This window comes from Manduca sexta, chromosome 5 (assembly GCF_014839805.1).
Source record: "Manduca sexta isolate Smith_Timp_Sample1 chromosome 5, JHU_Msex_v1.0, whole genome shotgun sequence".
Taxonomy (NCBI): Eukaryota; Metazoa; Arthropoda; class Insecta; order Lepidoptera; family Sphingidae; genus Manduca; species Manduca sexta.
In genome coordinates, this window is record NC_051119.1 from 5,226,837 (window position 1) to 5,253,448 (window position 26,612).

The following is a 26,612-nucleotide window of genomic DNA, read 5'->3' on the forward strand; positions in this document are numbered from 1 at the left end:
GCACGGTTACCCCAGCATAGCCGCTCAGTCACCCCCCACGAAGGCTGGGCGGTAGTAATAAGGGACTTTCTCCGCGAAATCAAAAAAAAAAAGTAGTCTATTGATACTTAGTACATTAGTAGCTGTTAGACGCTCCAATAAGTTAAATTAAGGCCCTCTTCCGAGCAAACGGCCTTGAATATTTGTTCCTTACATTTAAGGCGCATGAATTACGAAGATGCAAATAATTACCAATAATTTCTTTGAAAACTAATTTCAGTTCTCTGAAAAATTTAGACTACCTACATATTCCTTATTAAATTTTCTATCTAATATTATTGGTTGCAAATTAAAATAATGTGTACTTTAGGAGATGGGCGGAATCAACAATGCAGAATCAATTATTTCCTTGTTAGGCTATACTGCGGCTATAGATAGAATAGCGTGACTATGTTCAGTACGATTAAATAATAACTGTTCCTAACTTCAGGCCGTTAACAAAACTTTGTCATATAAATCACATTAAAATAAAACTATTTTACGGATTTTACAGCGGTTTTTATATTATAACATTCTCCCGACGTTTCGAAGACTGCAGCCTTCGTGACCACGGACTGAGGTGTTGTTCATCCGCAAAGTCAAAATAACAACATCTACCTACATTTTACAATTATACAATTTTAGTTGTTGGTGGTCCGATCTACGCAGAATGAGCTCACAGTGTCTTGAAGTCTGGCAGCCGGTCTTTTGGGTTCCATTATTTATTTTATTTTATTATTTATTTTATTTATTTACTATACAGTCATTTACTAAATTAAAATACATACTATGTATACAAAAAGATAATATATAATTATAATCTAAATACCGTGATAAAATCCGCAAGATTATTATAATAATGTCTAACATTCGCGTAAATATAAGAAAGCATTATATAAATCACAGTTAAATTGTGTTATTTTAATAAAAAATACATGAGTTTAAAGTATATTTAGTTAAAATAAGTCGCAAAAAATGCGTACGTGTAAACAACCTTATGTCCTTGATAATAAAACCGTAGTTTCGATGTACCATTTTGTCTAGTAATAGGGGGTGAATAACTTAAGGAGCTGCTCCATACGGCGGTAGAAAACCACGATAACTTAGGTACTCATTCAGAAGAGCTCTGACATACGAGAGACCTTCTGGTATTTTAATTAATCTCAATATAAGTTTAGTATATTTTCGCCCCTTAAATTCTTTTTATTCTATATTACAAAAAAAGAAAAAGAAATTACATTATTAAAAACAAAGGACTTTTGTACGCGATAAAAATATTAATTTATACTTAAATTATTGGGGACCTTATATAGCTGGAGAGAATGAAATTTCAATTGACGACTAGCTTATCTTCGCGGCTTCGCTTGAAAGCGGTACAAACGCCCCTCTATATATTTTACCCGAAAAAATCTTGCCTATGTCTTTCCTAGGGCCCCAAACTATCTTCATGTCAAACTTTATCCAAATCCGATAGATTTTGAGTTCATCGCGTTCAGCCAGACAAGACGGGAGATTTTTATAATAAGTAAGAACATCAAATTATAATTATAATTAGTTTCACCCCCTATTACTCGGGGTTAAGTGGATACATCTCTACCTACCCTAAAATGTAAAATTATGATCACATATTAACTATCATTGCTCATTTGAACTCCTTTACCAGTCCACTGTTCATCTAACTTGACATCACACTCCAAGTCCCTCAGCGCCGACTTGATGTCGAACCCGAAGTCTTGCCCGAACTTCTCGTACGATTGGTTGAGTATAGCTTCGATTCCCAATTCGTGAAACTTCGGGTTTTGTTCGCGACAACGCGCCACCATGTTCCTTATCGCCCAGCAGCCGTTTTTCTGTAAATATTTATATATTGAATTCTTTGGCATTGTCAATATTCTTAAATTATGGTGAAACGAGCAAACAGTTCACTACAATATTTTTTTTTTACATTCCTATTAATATTATAAATGCAAAAGTTTGTGAGGATGGATTTATGTTTGTTCCTCTGCCAAGAAAAAACTAATGAACGGATTTGGATGAAACTTTACAGTGATATTGGTTATACATCAGAGTAACACATAGGCTACAATTTATAATGATTTTGTGTAATTTGGTCATAATATAACGATACATATCAAGTAAGTCGGAAAAAAAATTATCCCGGAATAGTCCTTCACGCGGGCGAAGCCGCGAGCAAAAGTTAGTCCTCTATAATATAGAGTCTATATAGTAGCAATATGCAGAAACTTGATGCGTGCCTATCACTCAACTTGAGAGTAGTGATGTAATTAATAGTTAAAAATAATTGGTCACATCACTAGTTAAAAGTAAAAAGAAAAACACGATAAATAAAAAGTTAGAAATATAACTGTTAAGGAATTATAATATAAAAAGAGTAAATATATTTTTCATGTTATTTTAAATGACTTTACAAAAAAAGAGGAGGTTATCAATTTGAAATGTTTTTTTTACGATGATTTTATTTCACTATTAACCTATATTGTTTATGGGCGGTCGTATCGCTTACCATCAGGCCAACGGCAAGCTCATCTCTACATTCAAAGTAATAAAAAAAAAGTGAAAAATGTGGTCTCATTTAGCAACGTAATGTCTAAATGACCCTGTATAAATGACGATGGTGATTTTATTATTTGGCCTATGTCCCCCACTTACCTGCACGGCCGCGTTATCAGGATGCACTTTCATGCAGTCGGCGATGACTTCAGGCGCGCCGCAGTCGAAGAACAGTCGGCTGTGCGTCGGCTCGCGGAGCGTCAGCGCCGCTATACACTTCAGGGTTAATGCTGTTGCTGTTGCGTTGCTCTGGATAGAAAAAAAAACATATATCAAATATCCATAACGGGGTGAATCGGGATCGAGGATTATTGTTTAATTTTTTTTTTATTTATATAATTGTAAAATGTGGGTAGATATTGTACCGTTGACTTTTCGGATGATCAACACTTCAGTCCCCCCGTGACCATAAAGGCTCCAAAGTCTTTGAAATGACACAAAACAAAAAATGACTAAATAGTATTAATTCTCTATATAATAATTAAAAAAGTATCAAAATTTGTATTAAAATCGATATCAATTTTAATTCGATACCTCTACGCGACAGACAGGCGGCAACAAAGGGATCCTATAAGGGTTCCTTTCGAGTGATGGAACCCTAAAAAGTGTTAAGCGATCACATGAGGCGATGCAAAAAAAGATCCTACGCGAATTCGCTTACACAAGTTATAAATCATGACTTACCGAATGTCTGGCCAATATGGACACCATAACAGGCGCTATACCACTTTTGACTAGATCTCTTTTCACATCATCGTTGCCTGCTAAAGCTGTTATTCTGAAAAAAAAAAAAGATATTCTTTTTACTTCCTCCTTATAAATAAAGAAACGATAGCCTATTTATGTCGAAAAAACTGTCGAGACGAATATCCGCAGGTTCAAAACCCAATGGCATGCACCTATGACATGAAGTCATGTGTGTGTTTTTTTAACCGACTTCAAAAAAAGGAGGAGGTTATCAATTCGGTGTGAATTTTTTTTTATGTTTGTTACTTCAGAACTCGCTCATTTATGGACCAATTTTGAATTTTTTTTTATTCGAAAGAATATACCTCTAGATTGGTTCCATAGTTTTTATTTCTACTTTAGTAATTTGGTTTTAAAACTAAAAAAAATTTAATAATTATGTCGTCCAAGTGAACGAGATCGCGAATTTTGCTTTCTTGTGACATTTTGTGGATTATCGCTTGCTGTAACGGTGAAAGAAAACATAGTGAGTATATCTGCATATTTAAGAACTTCTCCATAAGGCCTGTGAAGTCTACCAACCCGCACTAGGCCAACGTGGTGGCCTAAGGCTTAAACCCTCTCAGTAGTACAGGGAAGCCCGTGCCTTGTAATGGGACAGTATATAATACAGGGCTGGTATTATTCATTATATAAAAGAGAAAGTTTGTAAAGAAGATAAAAAGTTTTGTTACAATTAGTGCAGAAACTGTTTAATCTATTCCTGGATTACTTTATAGACTCTTATTCATACAAGAAAAGTACAATGTATTTTTTTGTATAGGTGAGTCATCAAGTAATAATGTATAATAACGATGCAATAAATTCGATCTCTGTTGCCACAACAACTAACATTCCATAGTAACAGTTAAATCATTACTCGCTCGAAGAGACAATACGTCTTCTTACAAATAGGGCTTCATTTTGTACTTCACTGCTTTAGGACAAGTTTAACAAACTATATCATATATCAGGCTTTAAACAGGCCGGCATTGTTATCATCATCATCAGCCCGTTGCAGTCCACTGCTGGACATAGGCCTCTCCCAAGGTAGGCCACAGAGCCCCGTCTACTGCTTTATGCATACAGTCACTGCCGGCCCTCTTCTGTAAGTTGTCCCGCCATCTGGCTTGAGGGCGTCCCGTGCTACGGCATTGTGTTTAAGGGATAAACATCACTCAATCGATACTCTAGAACCACACTTACCAAGAGGTGCAGTGAGATCATTTTGCAGTGACCATATTAAAACTATGAGCTCAGCTGAAAGAGGCGACTTCTTATCCTACGGCGACAAGAGCCATGGACTATCAACGCTAATAAATTGGCACGACCACAACCAGCGAGTGTTGAAAGGCGACATAATAAAAACGACTGACAACAACACTTCCATTACAAAGAACTGCATTATCAAGGTGAACCAAACATCGTGCAACGACTTCAGCGATAGTACGGATCAACTAAAGCATCGTACGCGACACATTAACTATTGGAAGTCCGAGTTAGAAAGAGCCATAGCGGATATCGACGCAGAGATCAACATTTTGGAAAACCAAAGACAACAAGTCAAGAACGCAATGGATACCTTGAAAATACCTGAATATATAACTGAAGAATGTTTGGATTTACGAAGGAATAGAATGCAAAGTGATTTAGTATACGATGTGCCACAAGAGGAATTGTTCACTGAATCAGCTGTTATACAAAATGTTAAACGACTTCATACAGATATGTTGAGAGACATAGAACACCAAATGAAAGTGAACGTTGCAGCGAAACATTCTCTTGAAAGAGATTGGAGCGATAAATACCTCGCTTTTAAATACGAAAGTGCTAATACTGATTTAGAGACGAAATCTCAACATGTTAAAGATTCTGCAGGTGCTACTAGACTATCGGAAGGTCAATCGAATGTTGAAACGTGGGAACATTATTCCATTAGTGCTCTAGACCAATTCAAAAAAGCTTTTGAGAACTCCAAGAACCTTAGAGCTAAAGTCGACGCAATACTCATAAACACAGCAAGAGATCTCCGCTCCCAAGATATCAAAGTAAACAAAGCACTCAGCGAAAGAATAGCGAGAACTGAACAAGTTAAAACTGAACTAGAAAATCAGTTATTACTGACGCTACAGAAGATAGTAGAGACGGAGAATATTCTAGAAACATTGCATGAAGAAATGATGAAGGTATCCCAGAGGATACAAGTCGCTCAGACGAGGCTCAACACGAAGAACTGGAGGCCAAACGTGGAGAACTGCAGAGAAGGATCTCTGATAAGCCTCATCGAAGAGGTGAGAGATTTGAATCAGTGCATGAGTCTTTTGCAGAAACGGTCTTTGGAGACGGAGAAGTTGAGAGCGGAACTTATCCACGAGAGATCTCTATTGGAGAATGAAATCATGGTGAAGAATAAAACTCTGCATATCGACAACCAGAGATGTTTATATCTGAGATCATTTTTCCAATCGGCGGAGAAATTGTGTGGTTTCTAAAAGTAATCTTTATTACATAACCTTTTAGAATTCTAGTAGTTTTGCACAAATGTAGTTTTTAAAACAATAAATGATTTTTCACCTATATTGTATTTACTTAGACTGCCTCGGTGGCGTAGTTGTATTGCATGTCCGGTACAATAGCGCTCTGAGGTCCTGGGTTCGAATCCCGGGTCGGGCAAAGTGATATTTGGGTTTTTCTGCTCAGTATCAGCCCGGAGTCTGGAATTTGTGCCCGATATGGCGATAGGCTCGCCCCCTATCACATCATGGGACGGAACATACTTGGCGAAAAGTGGGTGACCTAGTTGCGCCTCTGCATACCCTTTCGGGGATAAATGCGTGATGTTATGTATGTATATATGTATTGTATTTACTTTATGCGTCAAATGTAGGATGCAGACAATATAGTTCAGATTACTACACATTTAGTACTGAATCAACATAATGTAAACTTTAATAATATGTAGTAGGGCCTTTTATTCCTTAACAAAATATCAAGGCTCAGTATGACGAGTGCAGTATTTGTATTCTAGGTGGTGATACAAATCGATATAATAATATGTACTAGGTCCTAGATTCAGCGTACCGAACATTCACAGTGTTCAACTGATTTGAACTGATATCTATTCAAACTGACTTTAATATGGTCAAAATTGTCAGCTTGTGGTTGTCTACGGAGTGGCGCTCATGATATAAGAACTCGAGTCTAAGTGTAAAACTGGATTTGAATAAATAAAAAATATTAGTCAAATAAGTAACATTATTTGTAGTTCAAGTGAATAAATAGATTATAGCAGTGACGTTATGGTTGACATTTTAGTTCAGATTTTGAACAAATAGTTTATATCGACGCTTATAAGGCAATATTATCTAAGCGACAATCAGTAAATTTTTGAGTAGATTGATTTAAAGTTTTGATTTTAATATAAAAGCTCATAACAATTCAATTATTGTTCAATTAACAATTCAATTATTCCTAATGTTATTAAAATTGTCCTACACCTACAAAACCTAGATTAAATGACGCCGAAACATATAGCGATTCTAAATATTTATAGACTACATTTTCGGTATATTTGTCGCATAGATAGGATTGCCTTTGAAGCGTCGATATGGACGTTCGTGTCTATAGAATATACGTCAATGGTGATAGCATGTTCATGATCAGTCATAACGCTTACCATCAGGCGAGCATCTTCGTCGTCTATTGATATACAGGGTCATTTTGACATTGCGTTACTAAATGAAACCCCATACTCGTCTCCGCCTTTGCTGACATTGTACCAAAAATCATCCATTAATTACGAATATTTAAACCAAAAATCTTGGTTTTAGTTTTCTGATTTTTTGATCATTTTGTAGCTTAATGGAAATGTAGCATGTGCGTGGGTGTATTTATGACTAAAAGTATGATGTTGCCGCTGCGACGAATTATCTTAGAGTAATAATAGTGGCCTTAGGGCGCGTAAAATTAAAATTACTTTTTATTAATATTTATTTTGTTTGAAACTTACTCTTTTTTATTTTACATCTAGGGCTCAAGTAACTTATTGTAAAGTGTTATTTCCAAGTAGATAAGTATGTGGTTTAATTTAGTAACGCGATGTCAAAATGACCCTTATAAAAATTAATGGAAACTTACAATTTATTAGCTTGCTGTACAACAGCAACATTTTCATAATTATCAGCTAGCACTGTAAACAGTACGTCGGATCCAGCATCGGCGACCATTTTGCACAACTCGTGACGTACCAACAAGGCGGCCATTGTTAGCATCAGCTCTGAAGCTAGCGGCGGTTGTGTGTTCTCTACGGAGGGAATAGAGTTGCTTATCGGTTGGCGAAGTTTTAGATGGGTAATTTTAATTCAGTACTTATGGCACAGAAAATACGGATTACAATCATTGAAAATAATTTAGTTAATTGCTGTCTATGATTGCTTCGGTGGCGTAGTTGTATCACGGTACGACTGCAGTGCTAAGGTCTGGGAATCGATCTCCGGGTTGAGCAGTGATATTAAATTTTTCTAGCCAGTATCAGCCCGGAGTCTGGAATTGGTGCCCGATATGGACATAGTCCCCTATCAGATTATGAAACGAAATACGCACAGCAGAAATTGGGTGCACCAGTTCCGCCTCTGCCTACCCCTTTGGGGATTAAAGGTGTGAATATGTCTGTTTATTGTTACTGATCATAATAAGTACACTTTATGCTAACAAAAGTTCTCTTTTTGTTTATTGGCAGTCACCAAGGGTTAATTAGAATGATTGGGGTTCAATACTTGTGTTAAAAGCTATTTTGGAGCGGAAGCCCACATTGCCATTCTTATGATGGAAGTCGTTTAAAACAGGACATAATCAGTTTACCTTTTAATAAATTCGTGAGTGGTACCAAAAGGTGGGCACCCAATTCCTTCGCATGGTCATGCGCTTTGCCAAATTCAACTCTAATGTCATCATCTAATGTCAATTTCCTAATGACTTCAAGGGTTGCACTCAGCAACTGAAAAATATTAAAGTCTTTATTGCCATCGAAAAACTTAAATTGATCGCAGTATTCATCGATATCTAATTCATCATGCCTTTTATGTGCAGGAAGAAATGGGTAAAATCAAGGAAGAAGAAATGACAAAGGTAGGTAGTTTAGAATACAACCTGTCAGTTCACTAAATGATTTCAATTGAATTTATCTAAAATGTATACCAAATTATGCGTTTTATCTACGAATTTATTAACTAAATATATAATAAAATATCAATGAGCAAAAATACGAATTAAACTTCTAATACAAATTAAATCATCACTATTTCAAAAATGTCATTTTGTGGACTGCGCATCTACGTCCAATTTATAAATAATCAAACTCAAATGCATTATAGCTGGTTTCGATGAACACCTACAATCTACTTATAAAATATTGAGTAAAAAAAATATTTTGGATAAATTTTATAAAAATTCATTTCAATTTATTGCAATTGTCGCTTTGGTGTCACATTGTTAGGTACATAATCAGAGACCCTGTAGAGTAACATAGAGTGGGAGAAACTTTTTCTTAATAAAATATAATATTTAGATTTATTGAAATGTTAAAGTATGTACAGAATGTATAAGGGTATTTATTTAAATGTTAAAATTCATTTTCAATGAAATAATATAATAGTCTCATACCTTCACATTGCCAGTAACCTTTAGCATACACTTGAGGTTATCAGAAATACTTTTCGCAAACAACTTCTGTCGGTTCATCTCATGTTTTATACAACAGTTTGTGGTCCATTTGAGAGTTGACGTTAATATCTCTTCATCTTCTACATTATCAAGCATACTGAAAAAAAGTTTAAGCTTCTATTATCAAGGGTTTGTGCAAGATTCTTTATTCACTATTTAAATATTTTACCAGTGAGCCGATTGGATACTAATGTGTATAATGATGACTTATGTTTACACGAATGTTAGACATTAAAGTTAAATTATTTTTCGTATTTTATAGCGGTTTTCATATTATAATTAATGCAACCCAAAAGACCGACTGCCAGACTTCAAGACACTGGGAGCTCATTCTGCATAGATCGGACCACCAAGCAAAACATTTAAAAAATGTATTATTATAAAAATAAAGGTAGAATTTGTAACTTTACGGATGACCAACACCTCAGTCCCCCCCGTGACCACGAAGACTATAAAATCCGAAAAATAGTTTAATTTTAATACTTATGTGTAAATAATTCAGACTATCAATCTATTATACAGTAGAATCCGGTTATAACGAATAACAGCTGTTTTCAATAAACAATCCCAATCTCAATCTTCAATCCTATTTCGAGAATAAACCAATCAAAATAACTTATTTATAACTATGTATAAAATACTTTGTTCTGATTGGTTCCTTTTCGCGATAGACCGAAAAAAGCGATCGAGATCGTTTATTGAAAATGGAGGTAAACAGCAATAATACAATAAGACATATTGTGTTTTCAGTGATATGTGGTAATTAATTCTTTATATTTCTCATTTACTTTTAAACTATTGCGGGTGACTACCAAAAGGTGACATTACAGAACTTATGATAAATAAATATCTTGGTTAAGTTTCTCGTATAAGCGCTTTCAATTTAATTCTAATTGAAAAAAAATAGCACCATAAAATAAAAAAAAATCTGCAATAAATGAAACAATTTATTATTAAACACTTACTTCTTTATCAAATCAATCCCCTTATGATCAAGGAGGTCTGGCTGCATGTCCATTAATGCTATCAGGCAGTCCAATACCTTCAATATCAGTCGCCTGTCATGATCACTCAACTCTTGGAAGAATTTACTCTGTTTCGAGTCTAAGATTGTGATTAGTACTTTGTACGCGCCATCTTTACTTGCCCTGACTCGCCGAGCTATGTCTTTAGCGCATTCAGACTGAAAAAAATAATATGTCACTATTCATTTTATTTTTATGGTCTATATTTTTAATTACTATGACTGTATTTTTTTTATACTTAGATAACTAACTGCAAGTAAAGAAATGTCTTAGTAAGACCATTTTTTTTAAATATTGTGTGATAATATTTTATTTCAAGAAGCTTTGTTTTTAAACTACATTTAAGAAAGATAAATATAAAATGTAATTATAGCTGCTTCACAGTATCTCTTTTATATTTTGCATAATTAATATTATATCTATAAAAAGGCTTTTTTTGTTAAAGAATACTGGTTTAATTTTAATCTATAACAATTATTTCTATATTATGAAATTAATATCAACTCATAAATACCTTCAATGTATCAAATTCTTTCATCAGATCATTAAAATCGCGTTGTTTGTCATCCCAAATTTCTTTCAATTTCGCTACCGTTGTGGACACTAGATGGTCATCTCCAGAACTTAGTGCTAAGTCTTTTATTATATTTGATAAGTCCACACCCTACAAAAAAATACAGCATGTGAACAATGGATCCAAGGAACATTTCTAGGTTTGTGAGAAGTGACAACTGCCCATAGCAGTAATATCATCTAGAAATGTAGATTACAAAACATTCTGGGGCTATACAATTGTCACCCTGAGACAGTTGCAGTCTGGCCGCCTCAGAGGAAGGAGGAGGGGTAACAGTTCAAATGCCCTGGGCCTCGAGCTTTCATGGAGGGCATTGTGTTGACTAACACAGCCACGATCCCATAGCATGAGATATTGAGTCAATTAATGGTTACTAATTACCCTGCCTATGATCTTATTCCAGCAATACCTAATTGACATACATGCTACTTCAAAAGCTACTTCAACTTGAATCTCTCTGGTGCATTATACTTCTAGCAATAGAAACTTAAAGAGGCGGTAGACTAGATGGTCGTGGAACGGACTGCCGAGACAATTGTCCACAGGTTCAAATCCTAAGGGCACACACCTCTGACTTTTCTAAAAATTATGTGTGTATTCTTTGTGAATTATCGTTTGCTTTAACAATGAAGGAAAACATCATGAGGAAACCTGCATACCTGAGAAATTCTCTATAGGAATTTTCGAGGGTGTGTCGAGTCTACCAATCCGCACTAGGCCAGCGCGGTGGACTAAGGCCTAATCCCTCTCAGTGGTAGAGGAGGCCCGTGCCCAACAGTGGGTCAGTATATAATACAGGGCTGATATTATTATATTAATAGAAACAAAATGTTGATAGTTACCCAGATAGGATCATGAACCTACCATTAAATATTAAAATACCCAATGAGGCAATCAATGAGATCAATTTGCATTGCAAATAATTTATGGACGTGATTGGACTATATTAAAGTATTATTCCATGATACAAATCGTGATATGACATCACCAGATGATATCAGACATTACTCATTAGATCAGCAATTAGCAATAGAAACAAAGTGACCCTACCGCACCTGATGGCAACTGGATTGGGGTCCAATAGAATGTAGACTGATGAGAGAAAGTTACATAGATACTTATCCTTTATATGGATACTAGCGACCCGCCCTGGCTTCGCACGGGTGCAATGCTGATACTAAATACACTACAGAAAAACTGTGAATGTTGTATATAAAAATATAGTGGCCCGCTCTGGCTTCGCACTGGTATAACATAACAAAATAACAGTATTTCTCCACTATTTAATGGATGTTATTATTATACATATAAACCTTCCTCTTGAATCACTCTATCTATTAAAACAAACCACATCAAAATCCATTGCGTAGTTTTAAAGATTTAAGCACACATAGGGACAGAGAAAGCGACTTTGTTTTATACTATGAAGTGAAGTAATCTTTGGAAATATTAATTATATTAATTATATTATATAAATATTAATTATATTATATTAACGCTTAGAGAATATACAGAGAGTGTTTACACGACACCTGGCTTTTCTCACTCCTGGCTTTTCACATAGATCTCCATATAATCTACGGTTGAATAAATTTAAAATGTTATCGCTCACTAATCGTCGTAAACTCCAGAACATGTGTCAGCTTCATAAGATTATAAACGGTAAAACTAATTGTAACCATATACTCGAACGTTTCAGCCTTTCAGTTCCGCGAAATCACCCACGAACTCCAACTCGCAACATTCTTTATACTCCATTTTCTAAAACTAACTTGGGTCTTCAATCACCCTGTACTAGAATCTGCAACCAGTACAATCAGTTTTTAATAGATTGTAAGGAATTAGACGTGTTCCATGACTCTTACCCGATCTTTAAACGCAAGATTTACGAATCACTTTCATAACCCTCACAATTACATGGTTTATCTCATATTATTTTTTATTTTTTTGTCATAGAAGTTAAGTTTTTGTTTTTGTTTTTTTTATATTGTATCTGTAGTTTAAAAAATTGTTCATTATTATTAATATTATGTGTACCGTATTGAGGCCCCATAAAAATATGCTACTCGCTGAGTGCTGTGGCGAATGTTATGTACGCCGTACTTGTTGTACATATCAGCGACTATAATATTGTTTAAAACTAGTATAACTATGTGTAACTGTTATTATATGTACAATGTGGCAGTGCTAATAAATAAATAAATAAATAAATCTACATAAAGACCACTGCCAAACATAGGCCTCCCCTAAAGGTTTCCACACAAACCTGTGGAAAGCGGCCTGCATCCAACGTGTTCCTGCAACCTTTATCAAGACGACTGTCTACCTTGCAGGTGGATGTCCAACATGGAAATATTGATCTGATTCTAAAAATGTATCTTACTTCTTATCTTACTTATATTATAAATGTGAAGTGAAATGTTTGGATGTTTGTTAGAAGTAAATGAAGAAACAACAGCAGATTTTGCATGAAATTTGGGACAGAGGTGAACAATGCCGTTGGTTATAACATAGACTATTTTTACTGATTACTAATTTGCTCCTATGAGATTAATGGAACTTTTTAGTCTGATTTTATAAATGGATGGCACTGGCATCATATTGTGTTTTTGGAACTTTAAAACCATTTAAACCATATTTCTCTACACAGACATAAATACAACAATAGTAGCTGAAAAGGTATTTCCGCGAGCAAAGCCGCAATTATCACCTAGTTTACTAATAAAAATCTACATGATCTTTGAGTGATGCAGGCTGCCTTTTATCTTAGAAATTAATTGAATCATAATTGAGAGTGAATGAGTTATAACACAAATAGTACAATGCAAATAAATAAGAGTTTTCTGTTACATTGACCTTTGCATTTTCTTTTTAATTTAGAATTTTAGACCATGACCAACGTGATTATTTCCTTACACAGAACTTAATAAAAAAAATCTTTTAACCAATTAGGATTAGAGACCAACTTAAAACTAATTAACAATTAAAAAATAATAAAAAAAATAACTTACTTGTGCTTCAAATTGAGCTACGGCTTCGTTTATTGCTTCTTCTGGACTCATGTCGAATTCTTCCATATTTTCTTTAACAACCTCATCGTAGGTGTCTTGGGTGATTACGCGTACCATGTTTAATATCTTAGCTTCAAGTCTTATGTGATTTTTGTACTATGTTCGCTGTACTTTTATAGAAAAACTTAAATTGATTCGCAGGTGAAAACCGATACAACTTGAACGAGGACGTCAAAATATCAAGAAAAAAATTATGACATGATCCTGTCATTTTTTTTTTTTTTTTTTTTTTATAATTCGTCCTTATAGGACAGGCTATAGTCTTACGACTATACTGCCTAGTCTTACGTATTTCTTTTCTTCAAATTTAAATTCTTAATATATTGTCTTTCGTAAGTATTCCAATTAGTAGTTTTCGTAAGTATAGTCAATTCCAGGTAAAGTATAATCCATTTTTCCAATTGTCAAATCCAGAGTAAATATCAATTCAGTACGATTTTCCTCGTCAGTGAATATGTTTCATACTATCCGTAAAATATGTTTTTACTATCCTCTTCTTAATTTAAAGCTTCATTGAGATATAGAATTTGCAATTCCACTATTTGCTCTTTGCTCCATGTATTGAGCGTGCTTCAAAATTTCAAAAACTTAGAGTAAGTACTTCCTCTAAGTTCAAATCAAATATAATCAATGGCAGATATTATCTGTCAGACTCAGCTGTTAAAGAACTGATTATAATACATTTTATAATATATGTCTGAAACCAATATCCTGTAAAATAGTTAACAAGTAAGACTTAATAACAATATTTACAATATTACTACGTAATAGAAATTTCAACGAAATAAACAAAAAACAACTAAATATCATTTACAGTGTCTTTTATAAATTTATACAAGTAAACATAAGTTGAGGCATTCTTAAGCAACTCTTTTAAACATTGCGGGACCCGGTTAGGCTTCTTATAGATTTTTAAAAGCTCATCCGCCAACACAAGGCGCTGAATGTTGAAAGATGAACATTCGAAGAAAATGTGATGTAGTGATTGAATTTTTTGTGATTGACAATATTCGCAATAGGGAGAATTAGCCATTTTAATACGATGAAGATGACAATTTAATCTATAATGACCAAAACGCATACGACAAATAATTGAATAAAATTTTCTATTGATAAAATTATTTTTCTTGCAAAACCAAGGAGTGGAGTTTATTTGGACATCCATACTAGCAAACCAGTTTCCTTTATTTTCATGAGGTGTGTGTATTGATATGAATGTCTCCCCCATGCTTGACACATACGCTGTTTTAAGAAACTAACAGCGTCTGTGTGTGGTATGGATACAGTCATATCAATATTGGAATTAGGAATTAATTCTTGTAACTCAACAATTTTTTTGGCCAGGTAATCTGCCCTTTCATTTCCTATGACGCCAATATGTGAAGGAACCCAAACAAAACGAACTACTATATCTAATTTGGACAGTTCGACCCATAGTTCTTTTATTAAATAAATGACATAATTAGTGTTAGCATGAAATTTATTATTTGCAAGGTTTTCTAATACACTCCTGCTATCACTAACTATTATCCATTTAGTATGGTCAGAATTAAAATTTTTTATGTGTTTTAAAGCACTGAAAATGGCGACAGCTTCAGCTGTGAAGATACTAGCAGCTTTATCAATTTTTTTACCGATGCCTATATTTGAAGAGGGCTCATATATGGCAAAAGACACAGCCCTATCATTTTTGGAGCCATCAGTATATATAAATTTATGGTCTGAAAATTTTAAAAGCATATTGATTACTTCTTCTTTCGAGGGCAGGTCCCTTTTTTTGATTTAAAATTATATCAATAGATGGAAACTTACTAATGTAAGATCCTTCATAGCAAGGCAAAATGTGTTTTGATTGATAAATGTTCATGTTTTTAATAAAGCTCATGAACTCTTGAAGACCTTGTAAAATATAAATTGGTTTAGGGAGAATTGAGTAACAGAATGCAACAAGTTGGCCAAAAGATTATTATTAGTTACACTAAAAAGTTTTAATATGAATCTTTCTTTCAAGTAATTAAATCGAATACTTAATGGTGGGACATTACATTCTATTTGCATTGCATTTATGGGAGTGCTTCTGAATGCCCCGGTAATAATACGCAAACACTTGTTTTGCAAAACATCTAAACTATTTACAATTCTAGCATCTGCAGCAAAAGCAATAAAAACCATATTCAAAATGACTACGAACTAACGATTTGTACAATAACAACAAAAATTTGGGGGTCAGAACCCCAATATGAACCAGACAAGGACTTTAAAATGTTACATGCTTTATTTGCCTTATTAATTATATGTTTTAAATAATTATTCCAGGATAAATTATATGAAATATGGACACCCAAAAATTTCACTTCAGATGTAGTGGGTAACAAACAATTATTATATTGCACAGCAGGTGTACTGTGACAATGTTTACCAAATACAATAACTTTAGACTTGGATGGATTCACACTGAGATCAAGGTAAGAAAAATAGTTGTACAATTTTGCTAATGCATCATTAATTGTTGAAACCACTTGTGATACATTAGTTCCAGATGTATAAACAACCAAATCATCTGCGAATTGTAAATTTTTAACATAAGGGCCCAATATTAGATTTAGTCTACGGATATACAATATGAATATTAAAGGCGACAATATACCCCTTGACAAACTCCTTTTGACGAAAGTCTAGGACCATAAAGGTGTCTATTAAATTTAGTAAATACTTCTCTGTTCATTAAGAAATTTTTAATCCACTTTATAATTTTTTCAGGAATCCCTATTTGTAATAACTCAAGGCATAGAATATCTATGTTTACACTATTAAAAGCACCTGCGATGTCAAAGAATACACTGACCATGTTTTCTTTTGCGGATATAGTGTTTTGTATATCCTGCTGTAACTGGCAAAGGCTTTCTCTAGCAGAACGATTTCTACGGAAACCAAATTGATTGGAAGGTAATATATTATATTTTTCTACATAGAACTCTAAACGATGTTTAAGCAATTGTTCAAATAATTTACCAACACAAGAAGTAAGTGCTATAGGGCGATAAGAATCGGGGGTGTAACTTTTGGCTTATCAGGTTTTAAAATTGGTACAAGGCAATCCATTTTCCAGTCTTGTGGTATTATGTTATTATCCCAAAGAAGATTCAAGATTTGTAAAAATATCTCTAAACTTGTAACACTGAGCTTTTGAATAAAATATATGACATTCCGTCGAGACCATAAGCAGAATCTCTACGAGATGAGATGGCTGATATGAGTTCTTTTATCGTAAAAGGATTGAGGAGAAAGCTATTGTTGTTATTTACATTATTGGTAAAAAGTAATTCTGAGTTATATTGTACAGAGTCCGGAGTATATTTCTTTTAAAAAATCAGATACCCATAAGTCATCTTCATGATTATTAAAATTATAGGTTTTATTAAATTTTCGCATAAATTTCCATATGATAGACAATGGTGTGCATCTATTAAAGGTTTCACAAAGAGAGAACCAACTTTTTCGCCTTTCTATTTTTAAAGTTAGTTTTTAACTGCTCTAAGCCTTTTGAACTGTAAATAAGTTTCCTGTGTGGGATTATTCTTGAAAGATATATATGCAGTTTTGAAATTTGATACAGCCTGTGTACACTTTTGATTCCACCACGGAAGTGTAGGGCTTTTCCTATTGTTTCTCTGACATGAATGAGTTGTAATATTTGAGTTCTCATACAAATATGATCTATTACAATTGGGAATAGAATTCGCAGCTGCAGTGCGCAAAATTTTGCAAAAAAGGAGATATGAGTCAAGAGGAGTTGTATCATCTATTACAAAATCTACTAATAAAACATCAACTTGTTTTCTATACATTTGCCAATCCACCAGTTTGTAATTTGGGTAAATGGGCAAATGTACAGCATTAAAACAATTTCCTTGAGTGTGAATGTTGGGTTGACTAATCATTACTTTTATGATTATAGGAATATGATAACTAGTACCAAGAGGACAATCATGTACAGACCAGTCACAGTTGAGAGCCAGTGATGAAGATACCAATGATAAATCCAAAGCATTGGGTCGCCATGTTGGAGAACCGATAGTCGTTGCTTGCCCATCATTAAGGAGAACCAAATTATTATCCTCAATAACCTCTAGAATATTTCGACCACGCGGGCTGTCGGAACCACAGCCCCAACAAGTGTGATGAGCGTTAAAATCGCCCGCAAATATGAAAGGACTAGGAATAGACTTAACCAATGTATCAAAATTGTTTTTGCTGAAGACTGGGTTAGAGTTTAAAGGACTATAGAAACTAACTATACATATATCTTTATTATTAACTGTTATTTTCACACATACATTTTGTAAGGAATTATCGAAATAGGTGTTAATTCTAGAATAAATAATGCTTTTATGTATTATAATTGCAACACCATTGTGTTTGTTACCACAATCATTCCTTTCAACATTGTAATTTTTAATTTTAAAATTTTGTTCAGGTTTTAACCAAGTTTCACTGATTATAGCAATATGAATATTGTGTGTATAAAGAAAATTAATAAATATATGTTTGTTACTATTCAGACTTTGGGCATTCCATTGTATTATATTTAAAGTTGATAAATCCATTATGAAGATGAAGGGAATTTATTACTTAGCGTTGCTTTTAAAACTTCTTTAATGGAAGTAGAATTAATAGGGGCATCTTTATTACTTATTATTTTAATAATTGTTTCAACTAATGTGCTTATAAATGTATCCGATTTCATTAAATTATTAATTTGCGTATCTAAAGTACGAGCAGAAAGAGCTGGAAATGCATTGGAGTCAAAAGTTCTGAATATGTGGCATTTCTAGATTTTATTTTATTTTCTTCAACCTTTTGTTTTTTATTGGACATGTCGACGAAATAGCAACGTGATTGCCTTTACAGTTGACACATGTGGCATCTTTAGAGTCAATTTGGCAATTTTAAAATTGTGATTTAATGTACAAATCGAACATACTTCTGCATTACGGCAGAATTTAGCAATATGTCCATATTTCAAACATTTAAGGCATTGCTTAACGGGAGGAATATATTTACTTACCTCGTGTCGCCACGAGTCAAGATATATGTAGTTAGGGAGGATGGTGGAGGCGAAGGTTACAGCCACTGCCTGGGTCGGAATAAATTTTAGCACACCGTCGTTCCTTTCACCCTGCGCATAAAGCGCCTGACCTGCACTACGTTTTTGGAACTACCAATCAACGAAAAGACCTGTTTATTGGACATATCAATAGGAACCGAAGTGAGAACTCCAGTGACCTCTGTATCTCTAGCGGGTATAGTTGCGTTCAGAGACAGTTGGTCGAGCAATTTTTATTTTGTATGAACATGTTAGCATTGTTAGGCAAATCAAATGTTATTCCAACCTTGTACTTATTGATGGAGCGCAAATGCATAACACCTGATACTCCATGCTCCCGTATACCTTTTGAAAGGGCCATGCGATCCCTATCACTGAATACTTTGTTCTCGTCCAGGTGGTTAAGGAAGACTATTAGTTCGGTTTGATTTGTATCCTCGGGATACTTACGTGTGTACCCTTTTACCTTGTATATTTTATATTTGTCTTTGGGATCTTTATGTTTTGATCCTGCAGCTCCAAGAGACTCCGACGAATCCGTGTCTGAAGATCCGAAGCTCGATAGGTCTGGATCCGGAGGTTCAAGTTCATCTTTTCTCCGTCTCTTCCTGCCCATTTTGATGGGCTAACTATTTATGTAGACACTTATTTAATAAATATGTGAAGGCTAATGTACAAAATATACTAGAAAAGCTTTTTTTTAAATAAATAATTCAAAAAGGGCGCCTTTGCTTATTCACAGTTTCCCGCCTTTTTTTTCTGATCCTGTCATTTATCAAAACGTCAATATTGAACAAGTAATTGACACTTGACAGTTTTCAACTGTCATTTGCAAAAATAAATGTTTACAAATACCACATTATATCAAACGAAAGATAATTATAAAACATAATTTACAGTTTGTTTTATTTACACAAATAATATGAACTGTATTGTTCGATCGGTAAAATATAAAAAATAAAACCAAAATACATATATTATCACAATACGATTTGGTCTTAAGAATTTATTTTATTTATCATATAAAGTTACCGAACGTACTACTATGTTAACAAAGTTAGTGAATCTACGAAATTGTAGTAATATTAGGTTATAACATAGCTATCATCTTTGATGAGATAATACTTTGTTTGATACAAAACAGCTTTCTAAGTCACGGTGCGTTTGAAAAGTAAGTTAGTATAACGAACGTAAATAATTCTAAATTAATATATTTTTAAGTAATTCTTCAACATATCTTTTGTATTTGCCATTAAAAACTAAATAAATATGAGTATACTGCACATTTATTTTAAGTTGGATGTCGTAAGGGGGTTTCTTGATTTTTTCAATGCAAAAACCAAAAACCATATGTTCCGATTGTCAATGGGATGACGCATAGTCTACAAAAAGAAATAATTATCGTTTCGTATGTGTAATTACTCAATAATTTTGCGATAAAGCGAATTATTTACTATTTCAAGTTATTATAATATCAAAAAATGAGTTTCCTAGGGAAAATATTTGGTGGTAAAAAGGAGGAAAAAGGGCCCACGACACATGAGGCGATACAGAAATTACGCGAGACAGAGGAATTACTCATCAAAAAACAAGAGTTTCTAGAAAAGAAAATCGACCTAGAGATACAAACAGCAAGAAAGAATGGCACAAAGAATAAGCGCGGTGAGTGTAACGATATATTTCGTCCATTGTTGGGATCAAATTGTGTTTGCGACGCAGTATTTATTGCTATGTAGTTTCGCTGTCGTCCTTGTTATGCTGTTTGTGATTCCGTTAATCACGCCTGTGTGCTCAATAGTCCCATTTCGTGTGGGAAGCACAAACTTCTAAGACTATAAACAATATAAATTTTTCTATGAGATAATTGGTTGGCAATAGGAAACTATCAGGAACAAATATCTAGCTACTAGTCAGATTGACCTTTTGTCCTACTTTTGAAAATGTTTTATATTCTCAAACATTGATTTTGACACTGCTGTATATGCATTGCAGTGTGTTGACGGTCCAATAGTTTATACATTATTATCTTCTATGATATTATTCAAAACTGAAGATTGTTCTATCTAATTTGATCTTAATGCAGGAAAAGACAATGAAAAATACACAAAACAAGTATTTTTAGTAATGGATGGCTTACTATTACAAGGTTCTATGTTGTAATTTCTTTTTGTACAAATTGAATTATATTTATCACATAATTCTATGTATTTTTTTTGTAAATAATTCCAACAATCACAACAGATAAATAAAGGGGAACCGTGAAATAATCTTTTCTAATTATTCTAATATAAGTAGAAATTAACATTGGACCTTGTAACAGAGAGAGAGCGATATTTACTACACATATTTCAAAATGAATACATCTAATTATTTCTTTATAATCCAACCAGTTCTTATAACCTGTTACTCTGAACTTGTATTAGGAAATGAATGTCCATTGTCTTTGCGTCATAAGAGATCTTGTGACAAATAAAGTTACTGCATACAGTTACCTATTGCGCCATCATATTATTATAAATGTATTAAGTAATTAGTTGGTCTGATACACTTATTGTTAATAATCATAATGTTATTTGTTAGCATAGGTATGTTTACCCCTTTTCTTGACACTTGTTGATAAAAAGTGTGACTGAAGTGGATAGAAGAAAATGTCACTATCACTATCAGCTATGACGCTGAATATACCTTGTCTCACAAAGGGGTGGGCAGAGGCTATGGATGGCTACTTAGCATGACTCTGGCACTTCCTATTGTCACATATATTATGATGTAAAGAAAATAGGTGTTTCATAAATTATCCAATGATATTCCACCATGCTACGGACAGCAGGCAAAGTTTTAAGGGCTGTTCAGTTGGTTCTTTATTTTGATTTTGTGGTTTATCCCAAGGGATGTAAATTTAATGGACTTAAAACCGAAATTAAAATATTTGCTTATATTTTAATCTTTTTATGGCTATATGACTTAATCAGAAAAAAATGGGATTCTTTTTTTTATGTTTATGCAAAGTGAAAATCAAATTCTGTTAAGGCGATACCTCAAGGTCCATTTTCATACATTTTGTTTCACCTTTAATCTGGGTAACTAAACAAGTATTGGCAAGTAAAGAATTTAAATTCACGTCTAGTTAGTGATTAGTTCTCGCAGTTGAAAGAAAAACGTAAAAATAATTAATAATCATGGATATTTCTGCCTTTAAAATTTCGTCATATTAAATTTTAAAGGCAGAAATATCCATGATTATTAATTATTTTTACGTTTTTCTTCCCTGCGCGATGCGGCATTGTGTTTCCTCTCTACGAAGGGATTTAAAAGTTTCTGTGCTAAGAAGCCCCTAAACACCTCGTTTACTCTGCCACTAATGACCGCCAAGGACTCCTTATAGCCTCTATTATACTTATTGTGAATCTCCACTAATTTTCCAAATTATATTTTCCAGCGGCAATCGCGGCACTCAAGCGCAAGAAGCGTTACGAGAAGCAGCTTACCCAGATCGATGGAACGCTCACGCAGATCGAGGCGCAGCGGGAAGCGCTTGAGGGCGCCAACACCAACGCTCAAGTACTGAACACCATGAAGGAGGCGGCCAACGCGATGAAGCTCGCCCATAAAGATATGTTAGTATTGATTTTAGATTTTGGATGGTTTATTGTATATGGGAATGTAGGTTTTTTGTTAAGAAAATTATCTTTGAAGTGCTTTTGCAAATGCTTTTGTATAAAAGAGCTTGGGTTAATGATCCTGGGATTTCAGTTCTCCCTCCCAATCTCTGTGTATGAAATGAAATAACTTCTGAGTCACTGAAACGCGCGAAGTTAAAGTAGTCGTTGAGTTTACTGAAATGATCTTATTTTCTGAGCTATTTTTTATTTGTTGTTCCGTAATAACCTTATATAAAGTATTAGATTTTTTTTAATAAAGATGAATGAAATCAGTTAAGTCATTCTCAAGTTCTATGAGTAAGGGAAATAGGATTCATTTATTGATGTATACAATGTGTAGATCATTGCCTATCTGTAACTTTTAAAAATACTAATAAACTCCACTTCCCCAGTGACGTGGACAAGGTACACGACATAATGGACGACATAGCGGAACAGCACGACATATCGCGCGAGATCACCGAAGCAATCAGCAACAACGTCGCGTTCCCCAACGATATCGACGAGGACGAGCTTGAGAGGGAGCTTGAGGAGCTTGAACAGGTTAGTTTGTCATTCGTTCATTTAATCTTTCGTTCGGTCGTTCGTTCGTTCTTTCTTTCGTTCGATCTACAACAGATGTTCACTTTGGCCTAAAGATACTAAGGCCTCATAACTTGTTCATTCATTTTATAAAGGTCCACTATTCATTCGTTCTTACTAATGTAACTATTTTGGTCACTAGTTGCTTTATCTTTACATATATAAAAATTGTAATAAACCAATGTCTGTACATAGATATTGAAGAAAAGACCAACAGAAGGCAAAACAACGGTTATTAGAATTTTTGTTTGTATCTTTGTATCTGCATCACTTAAAAATACTGGTTCTAATAGTATGCAATAAAATAAACTTCAAAAAGTTTACATTTTAGATAAAGTAAAGAGAAATTCATATTTCGATTAAAGTTAAGGTGTAAAAGTGTTTTGAAGTTTTGAATTTGTTCAGCTACTTTTGTTGTTGACTGTACAATGTATAAGTGTGGGTACTGTAAATGTGTCAGCTTAGTATTAGCGGCTCTCAATTTTTTTTTAACAAAAACAGACATCATTTCATAGCCATCAAAGTGGCCCCCAGTGGGCTTCCTACCGCCGCTTATCAGTCGACGTTCAATTAAAGACTTAATTAATCAATAACTTTTTTTTTATTAAATATCAAACATTAATATCTCCAGGAGGATCTGGACAAGGAGATGCTGGGCATCAACGTGCCGACGGACAAGCTGCCGGATGTGCCCGCCTCCGAGCTGGTGCACGACAAGCCCAAGCCGAGCAGGTCCAAGCAGACTGGTGAGTACATGATCCCATGGTTGGAGAATGTATTACTAGCATTTGTTCGCTGATTTCGATCTACTAACTGATACTGACCAAAAATTAATTTTACTCATTTGGCTAATATTTTATATTTACATCCAGATTTACACTAACACTCGAGTTCTTATATTATGAGCGCCACTCCGTACATAACGACATGCTGTCAATGTTCAAATCATACTAAAGTCAGGTGTACGTATTGCAGTACAGTTGAGTCGAATACAATGAGTGTACGGAACGCCAGCTCTAGTACGTAGTACATATATATCGACGGTAATAAGTACATAATTGTCTTTCGTCAATTCATAAATACTAAATATATTATTTGGATGCCACTCTGCCAATAATTTTAATACATTTTTACGGTTGCTGTTTTGAGTGATTTTTGGAAAATTGTGAAGTTGGCTTTACGAAAATATACTCTATTTACTGAAACCTATGTTTTTTTTTGCAGAGGACGATGAGGAACTGGCCCAACTGCAGTCGTGGGCGACATAGATCCGCGCCTTTACAACATGTGATATATTTACTTGTAGCGTTAATTGTGTATAGTATCAGTTTTGTTTGCCAGTGCATATTGATAAATCACACGATTCTAGCTTACAGTCTATTTGAAGAGCTATTTTAGTTTAGAATGGATGTTTGAAAAATGGTCCTTCGAACCAGAATTTTTATCTGTATCTTCAAACATATAGGGTAGGAATTAATGCCTTGAGTATCGACATTTTTCAGTGTTTCTATCGATACATAATACTGATAATTTCACAATACTAATCGATTGTCGATATAAAACATCGGTTACAAATATTCGAAGATTAGTGTGCTCAAAATGTAGAATCTCTGAAAAATAAGCACTGTCAAGCCAAACTGAAATATAAATATGTATTTAACGTCAATATTGCTTGAGACCCTTTAATCTGCCTTATATATAGTCTAAATATTGATAGGATTCGGAATGCGTACGGCAGATTTGTTTTGAATTTATTTTTTACACTAACATTAAGTTACATACAATATAGTTGGCATTTGTCATGCAAAAAAAAAGCGTACACAAAAAAAAAATTAGTATAAAAGATTTTCAATGGCTTGGCCGAAATAAAAAAAAGAGATTGCAATTATTTTTTTTTTATTAAAAACGCAATTTTACAAAAGATTCGCGGTTGGAAACATTCACGAATTGTTGGTTGTTATATTGAAAGGAAAAATCTATATGAAATAATTAAAATCTTCGAGTATAGTCTAATGATTTAGCACATTTCACTATGATAATTCATCAGTTAACAATATCACATTTTTTGTGTGTTAAAAAATTCCGCGTGGAATTTAAATTGTCATAGAATTCATAAAAAAAGTCTCAGAAGCAAAACCTCCGATAAATTACAGGAAAAAAAGGCAAATGGAAAGATACTGTCGTTTAATTAAAAATGGCGAGGAGTTACAATTAGGAAGCACTTTCTTTCGTGCCTAGATCACTATCAGTGTAATAGCATAGAATGAAACGAGCAAATAGCTCGCACGATGTTATGGTGGTAGGATATTTGTATCCGCCCGGATAGCGACCACCGTAAACAAGCAGTCTTACTTATAAAAAATTCGCAAAGCTATGCTTAGTTAAAACACAAATTTACTCGATCAGCTGTAAGTCAAAACCCACCATCTTGCCTTTTAATAAGGTTTAAACTAGGAAACCGGTGATGTTTTTGACAGCTATTTAAGCAATTCTTAACCATCTCTTAACGCTAAAACAAGTTTATAAGTAAGACTGAAGGACTCAAACCACTACGTGGCCACTCAAAGCCCACGTAAGTCGCGTTCCGGGATCAGCCTGTGTATATCCGTTTCAAACAGGCCGACATAATTGTGTCGACTGGCGTCATGTAAAACTACCTCTCGCCAGCGACCTCACACAGCGTTTCTCAACGGTTCAATTTGTTAGCAATTTTCTTCTTCGTGAAATGTAGAAACAGCTTTCAACGTACTCTCATATAGTATTAACTGCCATTTTCGATAAACTATTCCAATCGCTCTTTCGATCCTTCGCGAAAATTGACCAATCAGAACAAAGATTTTTTAACAAGACAAATGGCTTATTATGATTGGTCTATTCTCAGGATCGAAGCGAGGATTAAATGGTATATTGTAAACCGCGGTTAGGAACCTTCGAGAAGCGAGCTTGTTCAATTTCAAAGATCGGCAGTTATTCCTCTGATGTTGGATATTTATGGCTTGCTCACCATCAGATTGTATGAGACCTATATGTAAGTACTTGCAGCAGTGGCGAATGTTCATATAACATGCATGCTCCTATAATTGAAGAGGCACGTCACATTGCTAATTGTACAAATGCTACGACATTGTCTTTATTATATGCCGCGTATCCTTCGTAGGAGGTCCTTAAATAAATAAATAAATAAATAACCAGATTCCTGCCGGCTTGCCTTTATCTGGAATCTAATTATCATTAGATTTGTAGACCGCATTCATGCATGTAAGTACATATATGTTATGTCGGGTTCCCTTTTGGAAAATTTCACCTTTCTCCACTGACTTGTACTATGGAATACTTACATCCACATATGTAACCTCAAAAGGAGGTAACTATCAATAGTAATTCTTCACTTATTTAAATTAATAGGGCATTCTTCCATTAAGCGGTTATATACGGACAGCACTGAGCGCATATATATATAAGTATTTTTAAGCTGTAATAATTTGTGCATATGGTTTAATAAATTTTTATTTTAAGAATTATTTGTTTTATTTTTGACTAGCTTTTGCTCGCGGC

At 34.1% G+C, this 26,612-nt stretch overlaps 2 protein-coding genes and 1 long non-coding RNA gene across 5 annotated transcripts; 2 read left to right on the forward strand and 1 right to left on the reverse strand.

The window, feature by feature from the left end:
- Nucleotides 1–138: 138 nt before the first annotated feature.
- LOC115452511 (armadillo repeat-containing protein 6 homolog) lies at nucleotides 139–13,903 on the reverse strand. The gene is made up of 9 exons (XM_030181062.2): nucleotides 13,647–13,903; nucleotides 10,576–10,725; nucleotides 10,002–10,219; nucleotides 8,977–9,133; nucleotides 8,176–8,311; nucleotides 7,453–7,618; nucleotides 3,274–3,367; nucleotides 2,689–2,838; nucleotides 139–1,868 (listed from the first exon to the last, which is right to left on the reverse strand). Exons 1-9 carry the CDS (start codon nucleotides 13,761–13,763, stop codon nucleotides 1,647–1,649), a joined length of 1,410 nt encoding a protein of 469 aa, XP_030036922.1. The 5' UTR covers nucleotides 13,764–13,903; the 3' UTR covers nucleotides 139–1,646.
- A 143-nt stretch (nucleotides 13,904–14,046) lies between these two features.
- Nucleotides 14,047–16,539, forward strand: LOC119191546. 3 transcript variants are annotated; one of them, XR_005113486.1, is made up of 3 exons: nucleotides 14,047–14,299; nucleotides 16,023–16,171; nucleotides 16,467–16,539. It is a non-coding gene; the product is annotated as an uncharacterized LOC119191546 (long non-coding RNA). The 3 variants fall into 3 exon arrangements; XR_005113485.1 differs by lacking the exon at nucleotides 14,047–14,299 and adding an exon at nucleotides 14,316–14,435; XR_005113487.1 differs by lacking the exon at nucleotides 14,047–14,299 and adding an exon at nucleotides 14,909–15,050.
- A 3,624-nt stretch (nucleotides 16,540–20,163) lies between these two features.
- LOC115452512 (charged multivesicular body protein 4b) lies at nucleotides 20,164–26,575 on the forward strand. Its single transcript, XM_037444052.1, has 5 exons — nucleotides 20,164–20,475; nucleotides 22,253–22,430; nucleotides 22,868–23,018; nucleotides 23,689–23,803; nucleotides 24,282–26,575. The coding sequence occupies exons 1-5, from the start codon at nucleotides 20,295–20,297 to the stop codon at nucleotides 24,323–24,325; spliced, it is 669 nt and encodes a 222-aa protein (XP_037299949.1). The 5' UTR covers nucleotides 20,164–20,294; the 3' UTR covers nucleotides 24,326–26,575.
- The last annotated feature ends 37 nt before the right edge of the window (nucleotides 26,576–26,612 follow it).

Coding starts and splice junctions, on each gene's coding strand:
- LOC115452511 (XM_030181062.2), bottom strand. CDS start 13,763: ATGGTACGCGTAATCACCCAAGACACCTACGATGAGGTTGTTAAAGAA. Junction 9,134..10,001: donor GGGATTGATTTGATAAAGAA/GTAAGTGTTTAA, acceptor ACTTTTTTTCAG/TATGCTTGATAATGTAGAAG. Junction 2,839..3,273: donor CCATATTGGCCAGACATTCG/GTAAGTCATGAT, acceptor TTTTCTATCCAG/AGCAACGCAACAGCAACAGC.
- LOC115452512 (XM_037444052.1), top strand. CDS start 20,295: ATGAGTTTCCTAGGGAAAATATTTGGTGGTAAAAAGGAGGAAAAAGGG. Junction 22,431..22,867: donor AAGCTCGCCCATAAAGATAT/GTTAGTATTGAT, acceptor CCACTTCCCCAG/TGACGTGGACAAGGTACACG. Junction 23,804..24,281: donor GAGCAGGTCCAAGCAGACTG/GTGAGTACATGA, acceptor TTTTTTTTGCAG/AGGACGATGAGGAACTGGCC.